At 35.7% G+C, this 25,177-nt stretch overlaps 1 protein-coding gene across 2 annotated transcripts; it reads left to right on the top strand.

Annotated features, from left to right (window-relative positions):
* Positions 1 to 1,014: 1,014 nt before the first annotated feature.
* Positions 1,015 to 24,527, top strand: LOC108325916 (transportin-1). 2 transcript variants are annotated; one of them, XM_017559057.2, is made up of 29 exons: positions 1,018 to 1,499; positions 2,200 to 2,487; positions 4,633 to 4,722; positions 4,818 to 4,895; positions 4,983 to 5,063; positions 5,424 to 5,474; positions 5,814 to 5,899; positions 6,358 to 6,424; positions 6,510 to 6,566; positions 6,658 to 6,687; positions 6,772 to 6,831; positions 6,983 to 7,096; positions 7,308 to 7,421; positions 9,019 to 9,117; positions 14,782 to 14,907; positions 15,013 to 15,087; positions 15,253 to 15,324; positions 15,492 to 15,602; positions 16,410 to 16,493; positions 17,304 to 17,411; positions 18,234 to 18,335; positions 18,593 to 18,655; positions 18,735 to 18,809; positions 20,407 to 20,478; positions 20,552 to 20,676; positions 23,433 to 23,484; positions 23,557 to 23,625; positions 23,714 to 23,773; positions 23,891 to 24,527. In XM_017559057.2, exons 1-29 carry the CDS (start codon positions 1,308 to 1,310, stop codon positions 23,972 to 23,974), a joined length of 2,685 nt encoding a protein of 894 aa, XP_017414546.1. In that variant the 5' UTR covers positions 1,018 to 1,307; the 3' UTR covers positions 23,975 to 24,527. The 2 variants fall into 2 exon arrangements, 1 of the variants encoding a protein (XP_017414546.1); XR_008247765.1 differs by lacking the exons at positions 20,552 to 20,676; positions 23,433 to 23,484; positions 23,557 to 23,625; positions 23,714 to 23,773; positions 23,891 to 24,527 and adding an exon at positions 19,915 to 20,008 and having other exon boundaries at positions 1,015 to 1,499; positions 20,407 to 20,475.
* Positions 24,528 to 25,177: the final 650 nt, after the last annotated feature.

Genomic DNA, 25,177 nt, shown 5'->3' with positions numbered 1-25,177 from the left:
ATGAATAGAATAATTATTTTATAATGAGTAATTATTTAAATTAAAAAAGTAGTTACTAAAATAATAAAACTGAAAATTAGTTTTATTAGTTCAACTATTAGATGAAACACATAAACAAGATCATCAAACGACTCCATAACAGAATATTAGACGGTAGATGAAACAAAACAAAAAAGAAAGTAAACATGGATGACACCATGCAACGACGAACAAACGACTCTATAGAGAAATGATTAAATGATATGAAAAAGACTTTGATCACATTTCATATTTCTATTATTTCATTATTGAATTATGGTGTAATTTTATTTTCTCTCACTTTTTTATTTCAGTTTTTAAAGTTTTTTTTCATGCCATTCATTTTTGGTGATTTGGTCTCTCTTCTCATGTTTTCTATATATATTTATTCGGTGATGAAAAGAAAAAAACTTTTTAAGTGTATATATTTCTCAACATAAACAATTTCAAATTATTTAAAGAAACAATTTTTTAATTTTAATTTTTAAATATTTTTATTAAAATACGTTTAACATTTTGTTCATTCTGTTAAAACAGTTTAAACAAAGATAGCCGTGGGAAAGTTAATTTGATTTTATATTTCCACAAACATAAAGAAAGTTTAAATTATTGGTAACAACTTATGATCATCCATAACTCAATGTTTAAGGACACAAAACGTCATTAAGGTGAATTATATTTGAATTTATTGTTTCCCTCAAGACAGCAAGCCCAACCTGAAGTATGGGTTAAAAGCATAGCATTTCGTACCCACACCAACGTGCATTAACATTAATGATAATATTTATACATATTCACCAAACATTGCGTAGAATAATAATAGGTTGGTCCCAGATATTTTCTGTGTTACCTAAGTGGTGGATTAAAGTGAAAAAACTATGATGAAAAGTTGAAGATGATTTTTGAATTATTATTTTTGGAACTTGTTTTATTTTGATATTGATTTTAATTTTTTAATTTCAATTTCAATTTGGTGCTATGGCCCAACGAGGTGAAGGCCTAACCTAAAGGAAACGGAACGCAAGCGAGCGAACAGTGTTCTGTGTTGGATAATTGAGGTTGTGAACAGTGTGAGAAGTGAGAGAGGGTTGTTGTTTCTTTGCTGGCAGAACAAAAAGTTATTTGTATTGTTTTGCGGGCGTGCTCGAGAGCGAACCTTGAAGCTGTTGCGTTTCATTTAAAAGCGGTGTCGTTCTCTCTCTCACTTTCTCTTTGTTGCGCCCACAAATATTCCAAAAACCCCTCTCTCTGTGATTGAACTCAATTCGCGGGGGCGGATTCCGGTGGCGATGGCAGCGGCGGCGGCGACTCCATCGTGGCAGCCTCAGGAGCAAGGGTTCAAGGAGATCTGCGGCCTCCTCGAGCAGCAGATTTCGCATTCTTCTTCCGCCGATAAGGCTCAGATTTGGCAACACCTTCAGCGCTACTCGCACCTTCCTGACTTCAACAATTACCTCGCCTTCATCTTCTCCCGTGCCGAGGTATTCCTTCGCCAATTTCCGCTTCACTTTTCTACTGCTATTGTCTCTGCTCCGTCGAAACGCTATTTTTCATGTGTGCTTTGCTTGCATCTATGTGCAAGAGTGAGGATCGCCTTGCGTGGTTTTGGTTTGATTATGTCTGCGTTATGCGGAGCTCTTGTCGTAGTGTATTTGTGCTTGATTTGATTGTTCTGAGTGAAATCTTCTGGACTTGATAAAGGTGATGCTCCAACGAGTTTTATTCTCTGTTTAGTATTATTTTTTTTGTCTGTTGCTTTAACTTTGTTAATATGCACTGATCGGTTAATGATATGACATTAGAAAACTCTTTTGTTTTGTTTTTTAGTGTCGTTTAACTAGTTTTAAGATATATTGTAGCATGTTTGGTTTTGGTCAAGTTTTCTGGGAAATCGTATCAAATTTCCCATTTAACAGTGAAGCAACTTTGTGTAGTTTGACTTTTCCATGTTTGTTACGTGCGTTATGCGTTTTCAATGCGAAACAAAATACTATCAGTGTGTCTGGAATCACATCTAAAAAGATTAGCATGTCAGATGTTTTGTAACTGTTTAAGTGGTTCTTGGAAATATTTGATAAGACTTTATTTATTTATTTATAAAACCACATATGGCGTGGCAGTTGTGGTTCAAGTGATGTTGCATTGATAATAATGGTGCCGTGGTGATTTTCAATTGACCAGGGAAAATCAGTGGAAGTTCGTCAGGCTGCAGGGTTATACCTGAAGAATAACCTCAGAAATGCTTATAAATCTATGCAACCTGCCTACCAACAGTATGTGAAATCGGAGTTGCTGCCTTGTCTCGGTGCAGCAGATAAGCACATAAGGTCTACAACAGGAACTATTATTAGTGTTGTTGTTGAAATAGGAGGAGTTGTTGGATGGCCTGAATTGTTGCAAGCCCTCGTAAATTGCCTGGACAGCAACGATCTAAATCACATGGAAGGTGCAATGGATGCATTATCCAAGGTCGGTTTTCCATTTTACACTTAGTATGTTATTCTTAAATTATAATTCTGGCTAAAATAGAATCTTCAAAGAAAATGCAAGTACTTTCATTATATGAACTGGTGCTACTGAGATCCCTGTAGAGAAAGGAGACACGTTTATTATTATTTTATAAAGAAGGATTTTTATTGTAATGTGAGAATAGAAACAGAGGTAAGGAGGATTCTAGGAATCTTCCTTGGAGAAACGCCAATAAAATTATTTAAATCAAAGCAAGTTACATGTAAGCATGGACCCTCGCAATATACCAATTGCTGCGATGGGATTTTTCTCAAACAGTAATTGAATGGTTGGGTCATTAACTGTTGGATTGAAAAGAGTCCAGCTACTCACATCTATTGATTTGTTGTAGAGTGCTTCCCACCATTTTCCAACAACTCGATCATCTATATGTTTTCCTCATGAGAAAATGAACACACATCTATAAAGAAGATAAATAAGACAGCAAGTCCATGTTTTTATTGCATTTGTGGGTACATGAATGTGTTTGGACATGCCGAGTGTACTTCTCTAGAAATTCTGCGGGATATTTTTCTTTGGAAAGGGGGAGGGGCAGTGGAGAAGATTAAAGCATTAAGTGGATTTCAATCAACACAAATGGGAGATCTTGAAGGGGCTAGAATAAGTGTTTTGTAAATTTGGAATTGTTTTATCATTAATGATTATGTATTATACCTTATCTTTTATATATATATATAAAGTACAACATCTAATGTTTAATATCCTTTGCTATTCTACTATTTAAATTTTTGGAAAGTTTTTCTATTCAACCCATTGTAGTGTTTAACTTTTTGCTACTTAAATAAGTGGTTAATCGGTAAAGAGCATGTGAGGGAGGGTGGGCTGGGTCAATAGGTTGTAGAATGTGGTACAGAGTGTCCATATAGATGGGGATTTGAGTTTATATAGATAACGGTTTTAGCATTGGTGGACTTATTGCATTGCAATGTTAATGACATCAGAAAATTTTCTTTCTATTTTCCTTTAGAGCTTTGCAATTTTTGTCCTTTGAACTATGTTAAATTCAGTGTATTTCTCCTCTCTATTTTCTCTATTTACACCTGGTTATAACAGTAACCAGAAAAGAATTGGAAGTAACTACGCAAATTATAGAAATAGTGTATTTAGTATGCCCCCATGAATTTTTTTTATGCAATTGATATGTCTGTTGTACTGTGTCCTGTTTTATTAATAATCCCTGTTTATATTATTGCTGTGACTTCTGTGATTGTAACAATGGTAAAAAAACTTTGATGTAAAAATGTGATAAAGGATAATGATCATTCGGATGAGACTTAATCTGATTTGGGAATCCCGTGTTTCTGCACCAAATCCATTTTCTTTCAGGTTTGATGGAAGCTTTGATATTGGTTGTAGCATCTAGCATGTATCTTTCATGGATCCATGAAAACATCATAATCAGGGTTACCAAAATAGGAAGTCTTAATTGTTCTTTTTGGTTGTCTTAGCTTTGTTAAAATCTGTTTGTTATCCATTGTTTCTTTTGCCACAACGTTATCCTCATACTTTTTTGAACTGGTGCAATGAGATTCCTAATCACACTTATGCTTGTATGTCATGAAATGTGATGACGTGACTCCTCTATGATTTTGCTTAGTTGAAGATAGTTTGGCACAATCAATTTCAATCTGATAGAGGTAGAGGACTTAAGTTGCACCAATTTTGGGAATTACTAGGTAAACTTGTTGCGATAAAAAAACTAAGGGTATGAAAATTGAACTTTTCTAAAATCAATGAAATCAATGTGTAATTGAGCCAAAAAAATAAAAAATAAAATAAAAGAGAAGTGTCATATATGTATATTTTTATCAATTTCCTTTTGCTAACTCAAAAAAAATGAGATGAAGAATTCGTGGGTGGGTAAAGACTGGAACAACCTTGTTCTTTTATTAATTTTCAATGCAAATAAAGTTCTTGATTTTTATCTGATTTTGGTTGTATAATTTAAAATTATGGAATGACAATTTGTATGTACTATTATTTTAAAAGGCTAGAGAAAGTGCAGTCTTGGCAACTGATTCTTAATATTTCATAGCATTTGTTTCTAGCTGTACCCTTTTAACGTTTTTTTTTTACCGCACGAAGATTTGTGAAGATATTCCTCAATATCTTGATTCTGATGTACCGGGTTTAGCAGAACGCCCTATTAACATATTTCTTCCTAGATTATTTCGGGTAAGATCAGTTTTTCCTTTTTATAATTGTTTTCTTTCACTTCTTACTATTGTATCCTCCAACTGTTTATTCTTTTCCTTTTTTTTTTGTTTCAGTTTTTCCAATCTCCTCATGCTTCATTGAGAAAGCTATCACTTGGTTCTGTAAATCAATACATTATGTTAATGCCTTCTGTAAGTGTATAATGTCTCAGTTCTCTGGTTATTGAAGAACTGCTGAAGTTTGGAATAGATTGTAATAGTCTTAATTGTTTTGTGAAGGCTCTATATGTATCCATGGATCAATATCTTCAAGGTCTGTTTATTCTCTCAAATGATCCTTCTGCTGAAGTGCGGAAGTTGGTGAGTTCTTAATTCTTTATATGGATATAGATGTAACTTGAATAAAATTTATAAATTTTTTTCCATTATTGCTTTATTAGTGAATTACTCCAAATCCAGCTGCTGGTTTGAATTGCTAGTAATTGAAGGCTTCAGTCTTTTGACTCTGCCTTCTGCTCATTGTGTATTCTTTTGTTTTATACATCAATTATTTTGATGACCTCTAGTGAGTGAAGGCTAGATCCTGTTTGTGTTGTCTTGTAATTTCTGATAGATTTTGCAAGGAATTTCATTAACTGTTTTTTTCTCAAACTTTGTTATAACTATTTTTTATTAATGTTGGAATCAATTGAAATCATCCTAGTTGCTATTCATGACCAGGTTTGTGCGGCATTTGTTCAGCTAATTGAAGTCCGTCCATCTTTCTTGGAGGTGAGCATCTTGCTCTGGTTCATTTTAGTTTTTCAAGTTAATTGGATGTTCTTATATTTTCGAGATTTTTCACATTGTGGTGGTTTATCTGTTCTATTCATTCTGTCACACTATATCTGGTTGTCTACTTGTTTGAGTAAGTAGAATTCATTTAGATATCACAAGATCAGAATGCGTAGCACTGTTTTATATACTTATCTCAAGTTTATTATATGCATTTGTAATTTTTCAACTAGTTGAACAAGCAAGCATCAAGTGTCTTACCTATTTACTTTCTTTAAAATTAATGTTATTTCTATCTGCTCTCTCTTATCTAATGCAATTATTAATTCACTGCAGCCACATTTAAGGAATGTGATTGAATACATGTTACAAGTCAACAAGGACACAGATGAAGAAGTAGCCCTCGAAGCCTGTGAATTTTGGTACTATATGTATTTTTGGATGTTATTTTCTTGATGGTTCAACTAGTGGCTGGAGTTCATAATGTAGCTTCTAGATGTTATGAATCACAACTAAAATAATAAACTTATTTATGTGTATTTTGTTTTATTTTTGTTACTTGCTTTTTTCATACTGGGAGGAGGGGTTTCAGGTGGTTGTAATGTATTCTAATTTTGAGACATGCAAGTTCAAGTCATACTGTTTCTAGCAATGTATGTTTTCTGTTGTTGGATATTAAGATGGCATATGCAGAATCAATCAATTTATTATTTCTAAAATCAGCATGCTGATGCGAATAAGAGTTCAATGTATCTATTATGTAATGATGCTATATTCTTTGTTAAGCTGATTTAAAATTTCACTAAAAACTCTCTCTTTCTTAAATCCGTGGAGTTTTTTCTATTTTGCATCTTTTATTTTATAATGATTTCTGTTGCAGGTCTGCATATTGTGATGCTCAACTGCCGCCTGAAAACTTAAGAGAATTCTTGCCTCGTCTTATTCCAGTAAATCAAATTATACACATCCTCTTTTGTAATTGTATCCCTGTGTAATATTGGAATTTGAAGTTCATTTGTTGCATCCATGTAGGTATTGCTGTCAAACATGGCTTATGCAGATGATGATGAGTCACTTATTGAAGCTGAGGTTTTCTTTTGGATTGATTAGTGTTTAGAGGTGGATTGCATTGCAACTAATTCTTGTTTGTGACTTCATTTGTCTGATTTTATTTTTCCAGGAAGATGGTTCTCAACCTGATCGGGATCAGGTCTGGTTGTTTATTAGTTGACTTACTGGGTTTTCTTTAGTTTGAGACCATCAAATTTCTTATTTTATATTTTTTTCACCATAGGATCTTAAACCTCGATTTCATGCATCAAGATTTCATGGATCAGATGAAGTAGAAGATGACGTATGTTGTACTTGCTCTATTGTTTTGTTATTCTTAATATTTGATTAATGCTATTTCCCTTATTTAATAGGGTTTATGTAGCTTTTGAAAGATTAGCTTTAAAAAATGCTTTGCAATTTGAAGTCACAATTTTTATTTTTCATATTTACAGGATGATGATGTTGTCAACACATGGAATTTACGGAAATGCAGTGCAGCTGCTCTTGATATTCTTTCAAATGTGTTTGGAGACGAGATTCTTCCAACACTTATGCCTATTGTTGAGGTGATTTGCACTTGTGATAATTTTCTATATCATAGTGGCTAAAAATGAGTAACAGTCAAACTAATGCTGTTAATTTAAGGCAGACCAAGCATAATGGTAATGGGTGAGACATAGGTGTATATATGTAAGACAAACTATTTTATGATGCTAATTTCTCCACAAGCCTTATTTTTGTGTGTGGATATACTAAAGGTTAGGAGAATTTGTGCAGGCTAAGTTGTCTGCTGGTGGGGATGATGCTTGGAAAGAACGGGAAGCTGCTGTCCTGGCCCTTGGTGCCATAGGTGAAGGTTGCATCAATGGTCTTTATCCTCATCTGTTGGAGGTATTTTCTATTTTTCTGGTTCTGATTACTCAATCCAAAAGCAACTGGTTTGATTGCAGGATAAATTGTTGAGCTTGTTTTAAAAATTTGATTAATGTATGCTTGAATGATTGTATAACTTAATGTATGCTTGGATGTGTCTTTGAATATGTCATTAATATCAAAATTGTATATTAGAGTTATTCAGAGTATCTAATAATATCTAATTGTATTCTTAAATCTTTATCACTTATGTCTACTTCCTCGATTTTATTAGTTTCCACATTTCCTAATATCTCATAATTTGTTTCTGTATTATTGTTAGGATCAGCATTAGTAAAAGTAATGGTTAGCGCTCTATGATTTACATGCATTGCAGTTCATCTTATTGAAATACATCACATAAGACTAGTAAATGTTATTCAAAGTATCTTTCTTTCTTTTCCCTCCCTTTACACCTAAAGCCCCGTTGGTTTGTGCCGGTTTGGTGTCCTTCTCTAGCTACACAATATCTTGTTCCTTTTATTATTACTAGTTTCCAAAAAATATGACAACTTCTAGAATCATTCAATCTTTCCTTTTTGCCCTTTTGTAGTGATCTATTCCTTATGTTCAATTATTCAATCACTGTGAGATAATTATGATACTTTCTGGATGAGTTGTAATTTACAACTCATGTTCAATGTTGTTAAAATTGCAATCTAGATTGTAAGTTTGCATGGTCTTACTATCTTTTCTCCCTGTCCTGATCTGGATCACACCTGAAATCACAAATTGGTATGATTGTAATGGGATCATACAAGTTAGTCGAGTTAAGTTTTCGGCATTGTAACCAAACATAATTTCCGCATTTCTTCTTTTTTATTGTCTGAGAAAACTCTAATCATAGGATTAAATAAAAAAAGTATCAAATATCTGTCTTGAAGCATTCTTCACCATCTTGTGTGTCCCTCTCTTATGAAATGTTAGTTTTTAAGTTTGCTTTAATGTTCTTGTTTATGGTTCCTCTCTTCTTTTTTCTGTGTTAGTATATATTAGTATAGTTTACATTTGGTAAGATCATATAATCCTTGTAACAATTCTACATTCCTACGTTTTTGAGATATTGCAACACCCATTTGGATCCTGAGTAGAATCTCATTCATGACAACATTATTGATATTGAAAAGAGAAAAATGTTTTTTCACTATGAAATGAATTCCAATTTCGAGTTTTTCAGTTATGGTTCTGAAACATTAGTTTTAGGTTAACTTTCCTGTTGTTATTTATAGCTTTCCCCCTTTTTTCCTATGTGTGTGTATTAATATAATATTCATTTTGTTAAGATCCTATATCCTTGGTACAATTGTACGTTCCAACATTTTAAGATCTTGCAACACACCCATGGGTCCTATGTGGAATCTTAGTCTTGACAACATTATTTATTATTGACACTAAAAGGAAAATGTTTCTCTGACAACATTTTTGTTGATCTGTCAATCACTGATTCTTATTTTACTGAGTCTTGTTAATCTGCTTTATTGATTTCTTACTCATACAAATATCAGATTTTTTTTATTCTTTAGTGTGGCCCTTACTTCTTACTAATTCAGAATTTTGCACTATTCTTTGTTTATAGATTGTGGCCTTTCTTATCCCGCTTCTTGATGATAAGTTTCCTCTAATACGAAGTATTTCATGCTGGACACTGTCCCGTTTTAGCAAATTTATTGTTCAGGTATAAAAGCCCTCTGTTCCTGTTATGCTATTGCACCGTTATGATTTTTTTTGGCACTGATGCTTTTACAGTTCTATAAATTTATGTACTTCTGAATATTTTGGTCATTTAGAGAAAGTTAATTCAATCCTAAATACCAATTGCTATCAAATTGCTAATTATTAAATTCACTAAATGTATCTCAATATCTTATTACTATTTGGTATATATTCCTAATCTATATTAATGTTACCTTCTCTATTCCTGATATTATTATAACTAATTATTTTAATCTGCTCCATCACTTTAATATTTGTGTATTCTGTTAGAATAATTATTAAGTCTACCTATGATTAGTAGAGCAGGGCCTAAAGTAGGTAGTTGTGTGTTGGGTTATCTATAATGATTGTTTCTAGCAGTCTAGGACAATCTCTTCATCTTCCATCTATCTATTGTATCAAATTTTTATCTATATAAATAATAGAACTGAGAAGGGTCTTTCAAGCCCTTTAGAACTATTTTTCTCTGTTTTAGATCTCAAGTTGGTATCAGAACAGGTTCATCCTGCTCTGGTTTCTGTCTTGGGTTGTCCACCAGCACTGTCACTGCTGTTTGCACCTGTCCGGTGCCGTTCGCCGTTGTCCGCGGCTGTCTCGCCACTATCTGCAGCTGTCAACTGCAGTTTGAAGTTCTTCAACTTGGTTGTCCACCATCTCGCATCTGTCCGCTGCTGTCCACCGCGTCCGCCGTCACTGTTCCGTTCGGCGACCACTGAATCTGGTTCGCCTCTTCACGCGACAGCCAACCCCACCGGTGGGTTCGCCTGATTCTCCTTCACGCTTCGCCACGCGCAGCCTCTTTGTGTGCTGCGAACAGGCACGTGTTGTCCACGCGCCGCCCTCTGCTCACCGGAAAGTCGCCGCGCCACCTCCATAGTTGTCGCCCTCTGCTCCTCTGTCTGTTCTGACCCTCAAAATCTTACTTTGGTGTGTCCAGAAGCTCTCCTTTAAGAAAACGCTAAGAAACCCTCTAGGGTTTTCTGGTTCTTCACGGTTTTTCTGGTTCCTTTTCCTGTTTTTATCAAAGAATGGCGTCTGGAAGTGCTCTTTCTTTCTCTGGAAGTCCCTCAATCACTTCCGAAAAGCTAAACGGAAAGAATTATCTATGTTGGTATGCTGCTGTGGAAATGTGGTTCCTTGGTCAAGGACATTATGACCACCTTGAGCAGGATGGGAGCCAAGTACCTTCTGACAAAGCTGAACAATGGAAACAAGATGATTTCCAATTGTGTGCCCTATTGTGGCAATCTGTGGAACCCCGACTTTTGATATCTCTGAGAGCCTTCAAGACATGTCACACTTTTTGGAAGAAAGCTCAAAGCATTTATGCTAATGATATTCAACGTCTCTATGATACCGCAAACAAGCTCGCCTGTCTCAAAATGACAGACCATGATATGGTCTCCTTCATGACTGAAGCCCAAGCAGCTGTGGAAGAATTGAGAATGTTCTTGGAAGTGGAATCTTCGGAAGATATCAAAAAGAAGCTTGACAAGTATTATATGGTGATGATCCTCCGTGCTTTGCATCCAGATTTGAATCACATCAGAGATCAACTTCTGACAAGTCATGAGGTCCCTTCCTTGGAAGCCTTGACCACACGTCTTCTTCGTGTTCCGGTGTCTCAGTCTCAGGAAGCTCATGAAACAATGGAACCATCTGTCATGGTTGCCACGCGAGGAAGAGGAGGACGTGGCACTAGAGGAGGAGGACGTGGAGGTCGAGGACGTCCACAGTGCTCTTACTGTAAGAGGGTGGGTCACACCGTAGAAAACTGCTACTCCTTGCATGGCTTTCCTTCAAAAACCGCCAATATCTCTAAGGCTGAAACTTCCACTTCCAACTCCAAGTTCACTGAGGAAGAGTATCAAGAGTATCTGCGATTAAAGTCTAACAGTTTGGCGCAATCATCTCAGTCCCCAAGTACGTCCACAACTTGCATTTCTCAATCCATGGAAGGTCTAAATTCATGGGTAATTGACTCGGGTGCTTCTGATCACATTTCTGGTAATACCTCATTGTTCTCAACCCTTTCCCTCCAAGAAAAACCCCATTTCATTACCCTTGCAAATGGCTCTAAAACTTGTTCAAAGGGAGTCGGTCAAGTCTCCCTCTCTAACTCTGAAATCTGTTCTTTTTGTTCCTAACTGTCCATTCAATTTAATTTCCCTAAGTCAGTTAACCAAAATGTTACCTTGTTCAATAACTTTCGATTCAAAATCTTTTGTTATACAGGAGCGTGGCTCGGGGATATGTTACCTTGTTCAATAACTTTCGATTCAAAATCTTTTGTTATACAGGAGCGTGGCTCGGGGATATGAAGCTGGAGGTTTATACCATTTTGGATCTCGTCCACGGGTATCTTGTGTTGCAGCTCTTCCCCCTAAAGTGTTACATGATCGGTTTGGCCATCCTCACTTGTCAAAGTTAAAAAAGATGTGTCCTGAACTTAGTGGTCTTCAGACTTTAGAATGTGAGTCATGTCAACTAGGAAAACATGTTAGATCTGTCTTTCCTAAAAGGTCTCAATCAATGTGTACTTCTAGTTTCTCTATTATTCATTCTGATGTCTGGGGACCTAGTCGCGTCTCTTCTTTTGGTTTTAGGTATTTTGTTACTTTTATTGATGAGTATTCTAGATGTACTTGGGTTTATCTAATGAAAGATCGCTCTGAATTGTTACCCATTTTCACATCTTTTTTGAATGAAATCAAGAACCAATTTGGTCACGTAATTAAAGTCTTAAGAAGTGATAATGCTAAAGAGTATTTCTCATCAACTTTTTCTTCACTTCTTAGCTCCCATGGTATTTTGCATCAGTCCACTTGTCCTCATACACCCCAGCAAAATGGTATAGCTGAAAGAAAAAATAGACACTTGGTTGAAACGGCTCGTACCCTTTTGCTTGGTGCTAATATTCCTGTTCATCACTGGGGGGATGCAATCTTAACTGCATGTTTTCTTATTAATAGGATGCCTTCCTCCTCTCTCAATAATAAAGTCCCTTTCTCCATTCTCTTTCCCAATGATCCTCTCTTTCACACCTCTCCTCGAGTCTTTGGTTGTGTTTGTTTTGTTCACGACATGTCTCCGGGGCTCGACAAGCTCTCTGCTCGTGCGATCAAATGTGTCTTTTTGGGCTATTCTCGGCTTCAAAAAGGGTACCGGTGTTACTCTCCTGAAACCAAAAAGTACTACATGTCTGCCAATGTTACCTTCTTTGAACAGACACCTTTCTTCTCTCCCTCTGTTCAAGATGTTCATATCCTCCACCAGGTCCTTCCTCTTCCAGTGGTTGAGTCTAATATCTCCAATGCCTTAGTCAATCCAAGTCATGCCCAAGGTCCTCCCGAACCTTCCTCTCCACATACTGATATCCTTCGACACAGTACCCCGGTGAGTAATCCTCTTCCAGAAAAGGGTGGATCTCCTCCTTCAGATTCTTCTCCGTCACCATCTCCTGTCACGCCTCCTGGTGAAGATGATTTTGGTTGGCCCATTGCTCTCAGAAAAGGTACTCGTTCCACTCGAAACCCTCATCCCATTTATAATTTTCTTAGTTATCACAGAGTGTCGCCCTCCTTTTATTCCCTTTTATCCTCAGTATCTCCTGTGGTTATTCCTAAAAATGTGAAAGAAGCACTTGATCATCCTGGATGGCGACAAGCCATGATTGAAGAAATGCAGGCTCTGGACCACAGTCATACTTGGGAGCTTGTGCCACTTCCCCCGGGCAAAAAGGCTGTTGGTTGTCGATGGGTATATGCAATTAAAGTCGGCCCTAATGGTGACATTGATAGGCTCAAAGCCCGACTGGTTGCAAAAGGGTACACTCAGGTTTATGGTCTTGATTATTGTGACACCTTTTCTCCCATGGCAAAGATTCGATTGTTCTTTGCAATGGCAGCCATTCGTCATTGGTCACTTCATCAGTTGGATATCAAAAATGCCTTTCTCCATGGTGATCTTGAGGAAGAAGTTTATATGGAGCAACCTCCAGGGTTTGTTGCTCAGGGGGAGTCTGGTATGGTTTGTAAATTGAACCGATCTCTATATGGGCTCAAGCAATCACCACGTGCTTGGTTTGGAAAGTTTAGCTCCATTGTTCAAAAATTTGGACTAAAACGCAGTGAAGCAGATCATTCCGTCTTTTATTATCATTCGTCTCCTGGGAAATGTGTTTACTTGATAGTATATGTTGATGATATAGTTATTACAGGAAATGATACTGCTGGAATATCTCAATTGAAGGAGTACTTGTGTAGACATTTCCAAACCAAGGATCTTGGGAGCCTCAAATACTTCCTAGGCATTGAAGTAGCTCAGTCAAAAGATGGAGTTGTAATCTCCCAAAGGAAGTATGCTCTGGATATTTTGCAAGAAACAGGCATGATTGATTGTAGACCGGTTGATAGCCCTATGGATCCGAATCAAAAATTAACAACAGAAGAAGGTGAATTATTCTCCGACCCGGAGAGATATAGGAGGCTAGTTGGAAAACTAATCTATCTCACTATTACAAGGCCGGATCTATCTTTTGCAGTTGGAGTGGTTAGTCAGTTTATGCAAGCTCCATGTGTTGGCCATTGGAATGCTATCATTCGCATTCTAAGGTATGTGAAAAAGGCTCCCGGGCAAGGGCTGTTATATGAAGAAAAAGGAAGCCTTCAGGTATCAGGATATTGTGATGTTGATTGGACAGGTTCTCCTATTGATAGACGATCTACTACTGGATATTGTGTTTTCCTTGAAGGAAACATTATCTCATGGAAAAGTAAGAAACAAAACGTAGTGGCTCGATCAACAGCTGAGGCTGAATATAGGGCAATGACTTCATTAACATGTGAACTTATATGGGTGAAGCAGTTCCTTCAAGAGCTTAACTTCTGTGGCATCCAAAGTATGAAGATGTATTGTGATAACCAAGCTGCTCTTCACATTGCATCAAATCCAGTGTTTCACGAGAGAACCAAACATATAGAAATTGATTGTCATTTTGTTCGGGAAAAATTATTGTCAAAAGAAATATGTACTGAGTTTGTTGGATCAAATGACCAACTCGCAGATGTGTTGACTAAGTCGTTAAGGGGACCTCGGATTGAGTTTATCTGTTCCAAGCTTGGTACATACAATTTGTATGCTCCAGCTTGAGGGGGAGTGTTAGAATAATTATTAAGTCTACCTATGATTAGTAGAGCAGGGCCTAAAGTAGGTAGTTGTGTGTTGGGTTATCTATAATGATTGTTCCTAGCGGTCTAGGACAATCTCTTCATCTTCCATCTATCTATTGTATCAGATTTTTATCTATATAAATAATAGAACTGAGAAGGGTCTTTCAAGCCCTTTAGAACTATTTTTCTCTGTTTTAGATCTCAAGTAATATTCAAGTTTGAACTTATAGATATTATAATATAAGGAGTTTGTAGCTAAACCAAATCTTGCATCAGTCTCAAAGGATATTGGTCCATTGGAATATTGTATGTTTCCAGATAATTGTAAAATGACAAAACAACGAGTGGATATTATATATAAGATCTATATGAACTGATGTTTAAGTTTAGCCATGCAAGGATATTGAGCAATTTACTATGTAATTTTGTTTGAGTTTAAATTTTGTGTGCTTTAGGGTATTGGACATCCTAAAGGCTATGAACAATTTGATAATGTTCTTATGGGGCTTCTACGAAGAATTTTGGATGACAATAAGCGGGTACAAGAGGCTGCTTGTTCTGCTTTTGCAACCCTGGAAGAGGTTCTGACTACAATTTCTGTTCATTTACCCTTAATGAATTGATCAAATTACTTCATATATTTTAAATTTATGAGTCTCAAATTTGGTTTACCAAACTTATAATAGGAAGCTGCTGAAGAGTTGGCACCACGCTTGGAAATTATATTGAAGCACCTTATGACTGCATTTGAGAAATATCAAGTGATTTCTTTACCTTAATAATAGCTAATACTTTATATTTGTGTTTTTGTTTCTTGTGCAAAGAATCATGTTTCGATGCACACTAGCTCTGTACTGTGTTACATTTCCCATCATTATGTGTATGGTTAGACATTGTTAACTGTAGTCTATTGTTCTGAATTGCAGCGGCGAAACCTAAGAATTGTATATGATGCAATTGGAACTCTAGCTGAAGCTGTTGGGGGAGAGTTGAATCAGGTATGCTAATTTTTAGCAGTAGTCCATTCCATGGATGGACAATCAAAGTACATTAAACTAATTTTTCCTTTTTTCTGAAGTTACTCTTCAATGTTTACTACCGATATTCTATCCCTTTTGCTTCAAGAGACATTTCTTTACCTAGTGTTTTTCTTCTTGCTTTGCAGCCTGGTTATCTTGAGATTCTAATGCCACCATTAATTGAGAAGTGGCAGCAACTTTCAAATTCAGACAAAGATCTTTTTCCACTCCTGGAATGCTTTACCTCTATAGCACATGTACGGATATTGTTTTTCCACTTATATATTAAGAAGTGTTTCTCGGTTTTGTTGTCATATACTGTTCATAACATTTATTATGAATATGCATGTTTGAACTTTGAATGAGTTTGCTGGGTAGACTTGTGAACCGTAGGTTGTTCTTTAACAATAATTCAGACAAAGATCTTTTTCCACTCCTGGAATGCTTTACCTCTATAGCACATGTACGGATATTGTTTTTCCACTTATATATTAAGAAGTGTTTATCGGTTTTGTTGTCATATACTGTTCATAACATTTATTATGAATATGCATGTTTGAACTTTGAATGAGTTTGCTGGGTATACTTGTGAACCGTAGGTTGTTCTTTAACAATAATATCCTACTTATTTGTCAACAAATATTTCACAGTAATTAATTGAAGATTATAAAGCTGATGAACTGGCAATGTGCAGTATATCCTCTTGACAGTATTGGCACAATGCAGAAGGCACTTGTCTATGCATGTTGAAAATTCAATTTCATTTGAAATAGCTAAAGCTCATCTTGTTTTTGAACTTCCTAAAAGCTTGCTTGTAAATTTGGTACAGCTTAGGGGATTTTATTTATGTTACTAAGAAGTGTAGTTCAAATTTAATTCCAAAGGAAGTTTCAAATCATATATTATTATAAACTTACAGGCTTATGCTGGAAGTTGGAAATTAGGTTATCATTCTGATTCTCATGTTAATAAATGCATGGGATTTCGGGAAACTATTGATATAATTTGAACTTTTTGTTTGGTATGTTTTTTCTTGCTCCTGATGCGGTGCTCAATTGGTGCAGGCTTTGGGTACTGGTTTCACTCAATTTGCGGAACCTGTATTTAGGAGGTGCATAAATATAATCCAGACCCAACAATTTGCTAAGGTTCTAGTTACTTTTGCTCAAAGATCTTTTAACATCTAGTTTGCACTATATCCTGTTTAAAAACTAAAGTTTTGGTTGTTTCCTAGGTGTTGTCTGACATTTCATTTGTAACGTTGTTAGTGCTACAAGTTTTTTCCTTCTTAATCTCACATTCAAATGATAATCTACTACGTGTTTTCTTATTAGTATTGGTACGCACACACACATGTGTATGTAATGTTGACATTTTAAGGTTTAGGTATTTAGACGAATCATATATTATAGAATTGATATTGAGCTGATATGAGTTGTTTTAGTACAATATATGTAGCAAACCTACAGAGTGGTGCCTTATACCAATAATCATAACTAAATATGGTAACAAAATGTAAGATATCTGGAACAGGTGAACTTACAATGAAGAAATATTTTTCAAGATAATCTAAATTGTTTATGGATATGGTATTTTGATATTAGATGATATTCTAGTGGTGTGAACTAATCAAATTGTAACACTACTTAGAGGTTGCTGTTATCTATTATGTATATTTTTCTTTTATTGAGAACTTAAGTGCTACTAGTCATGCTATATATGTTGAAAGGTATCCAATGTACACAAAGCTGAAAAATTGTCAAATGTTATTAGTATGTTCTATACTTGTGTTTGTTATCAAATTAATGTCTGTATATGCTGTTTGATCTGAAAAATGCATTTCATGACCACCTTTATTTGTGATCTGTCCAATAAACTACTCTATTACTACTTCCCAATAAGGTCTGATTTTGAAATTTATTTTATCTTCCAACAAGTTAAATGTCATTTTATTTCAGGCTGATTCTACTAAAACTGGGGTTCAGTATGACAAGGAGTTCATTGTATGCTCTCTTGATTTGCTTTCTGGACTAGCAGAGGGTCTTGGCAGTGGAATAGAGAGTTTGGTACTCATCTAAAACTTGTATTTTCTAGATATGAATGATACTTATCTGTTAGCTAATTATTTGTCATCTTCTTGGATGTTATTTTGTTGAAATAGTTTGCATTAATTTATATAATTGGAGCTTTTTTTAGCTTAGAATATGGTGCAATTATTTCCTTAATATTCTTCTTCATATCATGTGCAGTAGTTGTTGAACTATTTCTGTAAATTTTAATTCCGAAACAGTTCTTTGGTTTGCTGTTAGTCCACCTTTTTTAGCTGTTTTTGTGTAAAATATGTCGTTTTGTATTAAGGAACATACTTGCCTTTTTTTAAATATTGTTTTTGCTTTTAATGATTGGGCTTTTGCAACATTAGAAACATCTATTTATTTATTATTTATATTTGTGTAACATTTTGATCAGTTTTCTCTAATTAAAGAGTTAATTTTTTTGGGGACAGATGGCCTGATTATTTAAAAAACATCAATATGACCACAAAGTTTGCCTTGTTAAACATATTCGTGAATTTGTGGTGGTGCTTTCTAATGAAAACTGGGGGCATTAACACTAGATTGTTTCTTAAATTCCTAGCATGATATTATCTTTTCTCTACAAAACCTACTTCTTTAGAAGAAATCAATGATAAACTAATGTCATATTTTCATAGTAATTGCAACTTATGCTATTCCTAAAAGGTATATTTTCCCTTTCATTTTTACCTTGCCCCCGAAAGACCTGCAATTCCTCTTGGTGTGTAAAACTTGAAATGGACAGCAATTCTGTCTTCTAAAGTTTCCTTTGTATGAGTTTTTGAGATTATCTTGATGTACACCATTTGGCAGGTTGCACAATGTTCTCTGAGAGATCTACTTCTGCATTGTTGTGTGGATGATGCTTCTGATGTTCGACAAAGTGCCTTTGCCTTACTTGGAGACCTGGCTCGAGTAAGTTGATTGTGATCCTTCATGCATTGCACTGGAGCCCACATAGCCAAAAGCATTTCCTTGTCCTGTTGTATTTTGGAAGTAAATTAACTTTTTGAAGTTCAGTTTTCTTTATTCGGGGTTGGTTAAGGAGGGGAATGGGTGGAAGTAAGTCTGGGTCTCTACCCAAACATTTATTTTTATATTGTGGGGTGGCAGGGATTGTTCTTTGGACTGTATCATAGTTGATGGGATTCTGACAATGGTAATTTGGCTAGGTGTGCCCCGTTCATTTGCACCCTCGTTTGTCTGAGTTTCTTGAGGCTGCAGCCAAACAGCTGGTATGTATGTGCCTGATACAAATTTGTTTGTAGGTTGCATTTATTTGGCCATTTTATTCTAATAGTGTCTGGTGTGCAGGAGATTTCTAAGGTAAAGGAGGCCATTTCAGTAGCAAATAATGCATGCTGGGCAATTGGAGAATTAGCAGTTAAGGTATGCCATTTTAATGCCTCTTTCTGATAAAATGATAGAAAATTTTGCAATATAGATTCTAATTGGCATATTGACATTTGGTTTGAATGATATAGTTCTAAATTGTAATGATTAGGATAAATTCTGGTTTACAAGCTGTTTAGACTGTAATGAATACTTTGATTGTTAAACGTTGCCATATGCTGTAAATGATGTATATTGACACGGTAGAGAAGCCACAGAACAAGCAGCTGGTCTCTAGTTTGTCCCATTCTGCGCAGTTCCAGGTGTCCAACCTTGGGAAGATTTTTGACACTTCTCTCCAATTTAAAAAAACTAAAAAAAGAAACTGTAAAGTGTTGAGAACCAGGTTATGCACAACCGGACTGGGTTGTGTGACCTGGCATGCCCAGATCCAACTACAGACCAGATTCATAATTCTCGTGATCTAGATTCAACTTTAGCGATTCTAAGTGCAATTTGATATCAAAATTAACACTGTACTTTCTCTAGATGGCTTTAGGAGTCATGTTGAATTGCTATACAAATTATATAATTGTTTCAATTATAATAACTATTCAAGCAACTGGCATGTTGAGTACATGTCTTACAAAATTATAGGTTGTTATCATGAATGTTCATTTCTTGAGCATAAATTTCCTCTAACTTGTTCTTTATGATTATATTCATCTGGTAGCTTGAATTGCTACTTCTGTCTTTGTGTTTTTGAATATTGCTATCCGTATGCATGTTTAAGTATCTGACTATCTTGGTTTGTTGTGTCATAAGAATTAGGTTGTTTATGACCTATTTCATCCCACTCACACAATAGAGTCTAATGTTAACTTTGACGGTTTTGGATTTAAAAAATGAGACCCCATGTGATTTGAGGACAGACTAAAGTTAAACTTCAAGTCCTCTACCTAGTTCAGTTTCCTATATTTTTTAGATGCGTGCTTTCTTAACAGTCATGTATTAATATGATTTCTTAACTCACTGGATAATACTATTTTTACATAAACATTATTTTTAAAAAGTACTATACGATGCACCTTAACTTTTGTTTTATGCTTCTGCTAAACCAAACTTTTTTCATTATTTGGTTTTTTGATTGGACTGGGTTCAGGTTAAATAAATGAACCCATCAAAATTGCAGGTCAGTTGTGGCGGATAAAACCATCTCACAAACAAACATTCTAAGTTGCGATGAGACTTATGTTGTAGGTTCTTGACAGATAATTTTACCTATATGCTTCTAGTATTTTACAGATTTGTATATTGATCATTCATGTTTCTGTTTGACGACATGAACATTAAATATTTAAATTTTGAAAAGCATTTTTTCAATCTTGATCTCTCCAGCTCCAGAATAAAAAATGGAGCACTGTGTAAAATTACAACTCCTCTGATTGAGTATTGGAGTAGATTCTGCTGACATGGTCTTGTTAATTTGCTAAATATTATGCAACATTACATCTACTCTGACGTGTTTGTGTTTCAAGGTTGTTCTTCCCTCATTGGTTTGATTTTCATGTTTCTGATATTGTTAGGAGCGTCAATAGCTTATACCATGTCACATTTTATTTATTTTGTCTAAAATCAGTCTTTTGAATTTCAGGTTCGTCAAGAAATTTCTCCTGTTGTCTTGACTGTAATTTCATCCCTGGTTCCCATTCTTCAGCACGCAGAGGTCACTATCATTTTTCGTTCTTCAATTATAATTTTGACCATGTTTAGTTGCTGATTGTGTTTGCTGTTTATAGGGACTCAACAAGTCACTAATAGAGAATAGTGCAATAACACTGGGGAGGCTTGCGTGGGTCTCTCCAGAGCTTGTATCACCACATATGGAGCATTTCATGCAATCCTGGTGCACTGCTTTGTCAATGTATGTTATAGTACTGACCTTCATACGAGCACATAAATATCTCCGGTTCTCTTCAGTTGTGCATTAAAAAATGTTTTCAAAATCATGTGCTTTTGCCATTTTTTATGCATGATAAGTTGTGTATAAATTCCTATTCATTATAGAAGTTTGTGGCTCATTTATCTTAGATGTTTAGGTGGGGCTTGAGGGATTCAAAACATAGTGTATTCAACTAAGTTGAGAAATTGGTTATAGTGCTGTTCCCTTGGGAGGGTGATCTGTTCAGTTTCAGAGGGTGGTGACTGCGATTGTCGATGAATATTTTTCCTTCATAAGAAGATATATGGAGAAGATCTGATGAGTGACCTAAAAGGCAGTTGAGATGCATAATGTTTACTTTAATGACAAATTAAAATAGTAAATAAATTGGAGCAATCTCCCTATTATGTGCAATTCACTTTTCCCTTACAAATTATAATAACTTTTTTTTTTTTTGTAAAACCTCTTCTGCTTACTATGTTTCTAGAGTATTAGTAGTGATTTCTCCGGACAACACCTTTTCTCTAACAAAGGGACAATCAATTTCAATATGTTTGGCTTTTTCATAGATGCAATGTGAAGTGCAACTTGATTGTCACTAATAAGCTTTGTTTCATGGATGTCTCCTATTTTTAGCATTAGTAGTAGTTGCCTAAGGCATGAAGCTTACAAGTGGCTGAGCACGATATTTTGCTTCTGCACTAGATCTGACAATCATATTTTACTTCTTGCTTCTCCATGAGATAAGGTTTCCTTCGATAAGGTTTCCTTCAATAAGAACATAGTACCCAAAATTGGATCTTTTAGTTGATGGTGATCCTGCCCAATCCACATCAGAGTAACAAGTGATCTTAGTACTGTCTTTGCCTTCATACAATAATCCTTGTACTGGAGCATTTATGTTTCGAAGAATAGGTGTCGGGTCTGGTGACGGTGAGATAGTTGAGTCGGCCTATCAGGCAACAATGTCTTTCCAGCTCTTTCAATGGGATCCCGGAAGAAGGTTGATATTGGGATCCATAGGAGTATCATAAGGAAGACAATCAAGCATAGCAGTTTAAGAATGTTTTGGGCATACTTAGGTTGATTAATAACAATTCTAGAAACAGATTGAGCAACTTCAATGCCTAAAAAATATTTTAGAGGACCCAAATCTTTAGTATGAAATTGTTGTGAAAGATGCTTTTTGATTTGTCAAATTCTAGTCTCATCATTACCTGTGATGACAATGTCATCAATATAAACAACAAGATAAATGCACTTGCCAAAAGAGGAATGAAAGGACAAGACAGAATGATCAACCTCACGCCTGGTCATGCCAAACTGAATCAAGACAGAACTGAAACAACTAAACCAAGTCCGGGGAGATTGCTTCAAACCGTTGAAGCTTACAAACAAGATGAGAATTGCCGGGAGCAAGAAAACAAGAGGGTTGATCCATATAAACTTGCAATTCACCATGTAAAAATGCATTTTTAATATCTAGCTGATAAAGGCCAAAGATGAATAGCAACCATAGCCAAAAAGAGACGAACAAAAGTTATTTTGGCCATGAGGTCCTGCTGTCACTATATAAACCCAACAACAGCCAACAATTTGCTTGCCAGGAGGTAAAGGACCAAGTTCCCAAGTGCCATTGGAATGTAAGGTTGCCATCTCTGCCATTGCCTGACGTCAGCTGGTATCAACCATGGCTTCACATGTAGTCTTAGAAATAGACACAAAATCCAAAGGAGAAATAGGATGGAGAGAAACAATCATAAATAATGGTAAAAGCATAGAGGGTTAGGATTACAAGAGGAACAAATACCTTTTCGTATTGCAATAGGAAGTTTAGGTGTTGGAGGTGTGGGCAGAGCGACAGTTGGAGCATGAAATGATGCTTGAGGATTAGTAGAGTGAGTCAAAATTGGAGTTTTAACCCGTGGTATTGAAACAAAGGACGTTGAGGAGAAGCATAACCAAGTTGGAATATAGAAAAAATATCAGAACATTTTTTTATTAAGAATAACAAAGTACATTGGGAGAGATAGTCAATGAAAGTAACAATGTAACAAAAAACCATAGCTGGACAGCAGCAGCCTAGGAGCTATAGTTGCTCGTCTCGGTTAGTTGCAGGTCTGGGTGCATGTGCAGCGAATCAGGGCGGCGAATGAAGAACAGTGGTCTCTGGAGGAAGACTGTCTTGATCACAGTGGTCACCAGAGGAAAATGACGTTCGGTGACTGAGAAAAGGGGCATACAGTAGCTGCTGGTACTGTCACAAAAAATAAAGATAAAGAAAATCCAAGATCGAAACCCTAAACTATTGATATCATAGAATTGTAGATGTTCTAAAAATGTATTGTGTGTCTAATGCAGACCACACAGTATGTATTTATACTATTTTAGAGAGTCAATTATAATAAAAACACCTAATAATTAGCAATCAATCATCCTAATTTTCCTAGATTATGTAATGGTTAATTTCCTACAAATCTGGAATAGCTGATTACATTCTAACAAGCTGAATGTCCAATATTATAATGAAGATCTTAGATAATACTTGTCTGAGAACATATATAGTCAATGTAGTGCATGCAATCATGTATTTATTTAAATATTTGAAATCCATGGATAAAGGAGAGTAATCATTATCTAAACATTCACACTTTACAAATTGAACATGATTTTAGATGACCACAGTTCCATTCTAGGTTACCTTGTATACTGATTTCTCTTTGATGATATTTTTGCAGGATACGAGATGATGTTGAGAAAGAGGATGCTTTTAGAGGCCTATGTGCTATGGTAATTTCCTATTCACACTAAAATTTTAGATGTAGAATTGTAAAGTAATTGGTATCTTACACTTGCTTTCAGGTCAAAGCTAATCCTTCTGGAGCTCTAAGCTCGCTTGTTTACATGTGCAAAGCGATTGCAAGTTGGCATGTACGTTTAGCCGTCAGTATGGTCATCTTAAAAGTTAAAAATTGCTTTAAAGATTTTATAATATAACTGCTTTTATTAACGTCTGTAGGAAATAAGGAGTGAAGATTTACACAATGAAGTCTGCCAGGTCTTGCATGGGTATAAACAGGTTAGTGTTTCTTTACTTTAAGGCACACATCTACCTTTTGGGTAATGTTATGTTCAAGTTATAGCCGCAATACTCTGCTCGTGATAATCAAACTACAATCTTATGTTTATGCTGTAGATGCTTCGCAATGGAGCATGGGATCAGTGTATGTCTGCTTTGGAGCCTCCAGTAAAAGAAAAACTTTCAAAATATCAAGTATAATTTGTGTGAGCTTTTGTATCTTCTGCGTTGACCTTGTTGGGCGTTGTGTTGAAAAGCAATATTGGAGTCCGGATTCATATGAAGCAGGAGCTTAGTCTCGGTCCAAGTTTCCAGACAGAGTACCAGTACTTGTACAATTCGTTTGAGCTTGATGATTACAAGCAGTTCCACAAGCCTCGAGATCTCATTTGATGGAGTTTCCCATGAGAAATGTACAGGGGAATGACTTTCAACCTTTAGAAATGCTTGATTCTTTGTTGTCTTTATAGTTAAAGCCTTAATTAAAGGCTAGGAGTTTTATTCAACCCTTGTGCTCGTCGCCACAGTTTTCCAATTTCTATAGTTCAAGTTGATAGGTTGTGTCTTGGTTACACAGTTTTGTACCACCAGAGAGGGAGGGGAGGGGTATATGATCTGGCTCGTAGTTTCCAGAGTATTTAGTTTGTTAAATTGTTTGTAAGATGTAACTTGAAAACCGATTTCGACGGTTTTGCCTTAGGCAGCACATCATTTAAATTTTGATTGGGACAATAATTATTTAAACTTGTGCATGCATCGTTGTCTTTCTTTTTATGCTTTCATCCCAAGGGAAAAATGTGGGCATTATTTTCTTATGACATCGATGCCCCTTAAAGCTAGTTAATGTCTACAGTAGCTATACTTGTAGTTTGAGAATAATTGATCCACTGAGGGATTTTTAGCTCTCACTATGTGACCCCTGACAATATTAGCGTTTTCTATCAATCGGAAGGTCAGCACTCGGTTGAAGATCACAAGTTCCACACTTGACTTTGCTCGGGAAAATACCGCTTGAACCTCTCCTTTTTCTCCGTGGAATGCAGTTCTCAAATCGCTTCCTCGTTATATCACAAATAGTATACGTCCCAAACTTCTTTATAGTAACAGTTTGGGTTTCGTCACTCACTAATCCACCATTCGTGGATCGACATAGAGTCATTCTTGTTCTCATTCTCCGTTTTCTTGATTGACCTATCCAACGACGACTGATGGGCATTTCTTGCTGGCAGTGGTTGGGCAAAGTTATGTAAACAAGAAACTGGAAAAGCTATGAAGGCTGCGTGACTTTCCGTAGGTAAATTGGGAAAGATTAAAAAAAAAAAAAGAAATAATTTCGTTGGTTTTAAAATAAAGAGATTTATACAAATATAAGTTTCCCCGGTGGGAAGGTCCACCGTAATATGC

The sequence above is a fragment of the Vigna angularis genome, chromosome 3 (genome assembly GCF_016808095.1).
Source record: "Vigna angularis cultivar LongXiaoDou No.4 chromosome 3, ASM1680809v1, whole genome shotgun sequence".
Lineage (NCBI taxonomy): Eukaryota > Viridiplantae > Streptophyta > Magnoliopsida > Fabales > Fabaceae > Vigna > Vigna angularis.
The sequence above is the reverse complement of the archived record's forward strand: the minus strand, read 5'-3'. Positions and strand labels throughout refer to the sequence as shown.

What these genes read in the sequence shown, in the direction of transcription:
- LOC108325916 (XM_017559057.2), top strand. Translation starts at nt 1,308, where the DNA reads ATGGCAGCGGCGGCGGCGACTCCATCGTGGCAGCCTCAGGAGCAAGGG. An exon ending in CAATGGATGCATTATCCAAG is followed by an intron (nt 2,488 to 4,632) that starts GTCGGTTTTCCA and finishes TACCGCACGAAG; the next exon opens with ATTTGTGAAGATATTCCTCA. An exon ending in TGGTGCACTGCTTTGTCAAT is followed by an intron (nt 20,677 to 23,432) that starts GTATGTTATAGT and finishes ATATTTTTGCAG; the next exon opens with GATACGAGATGATGTTGAGA.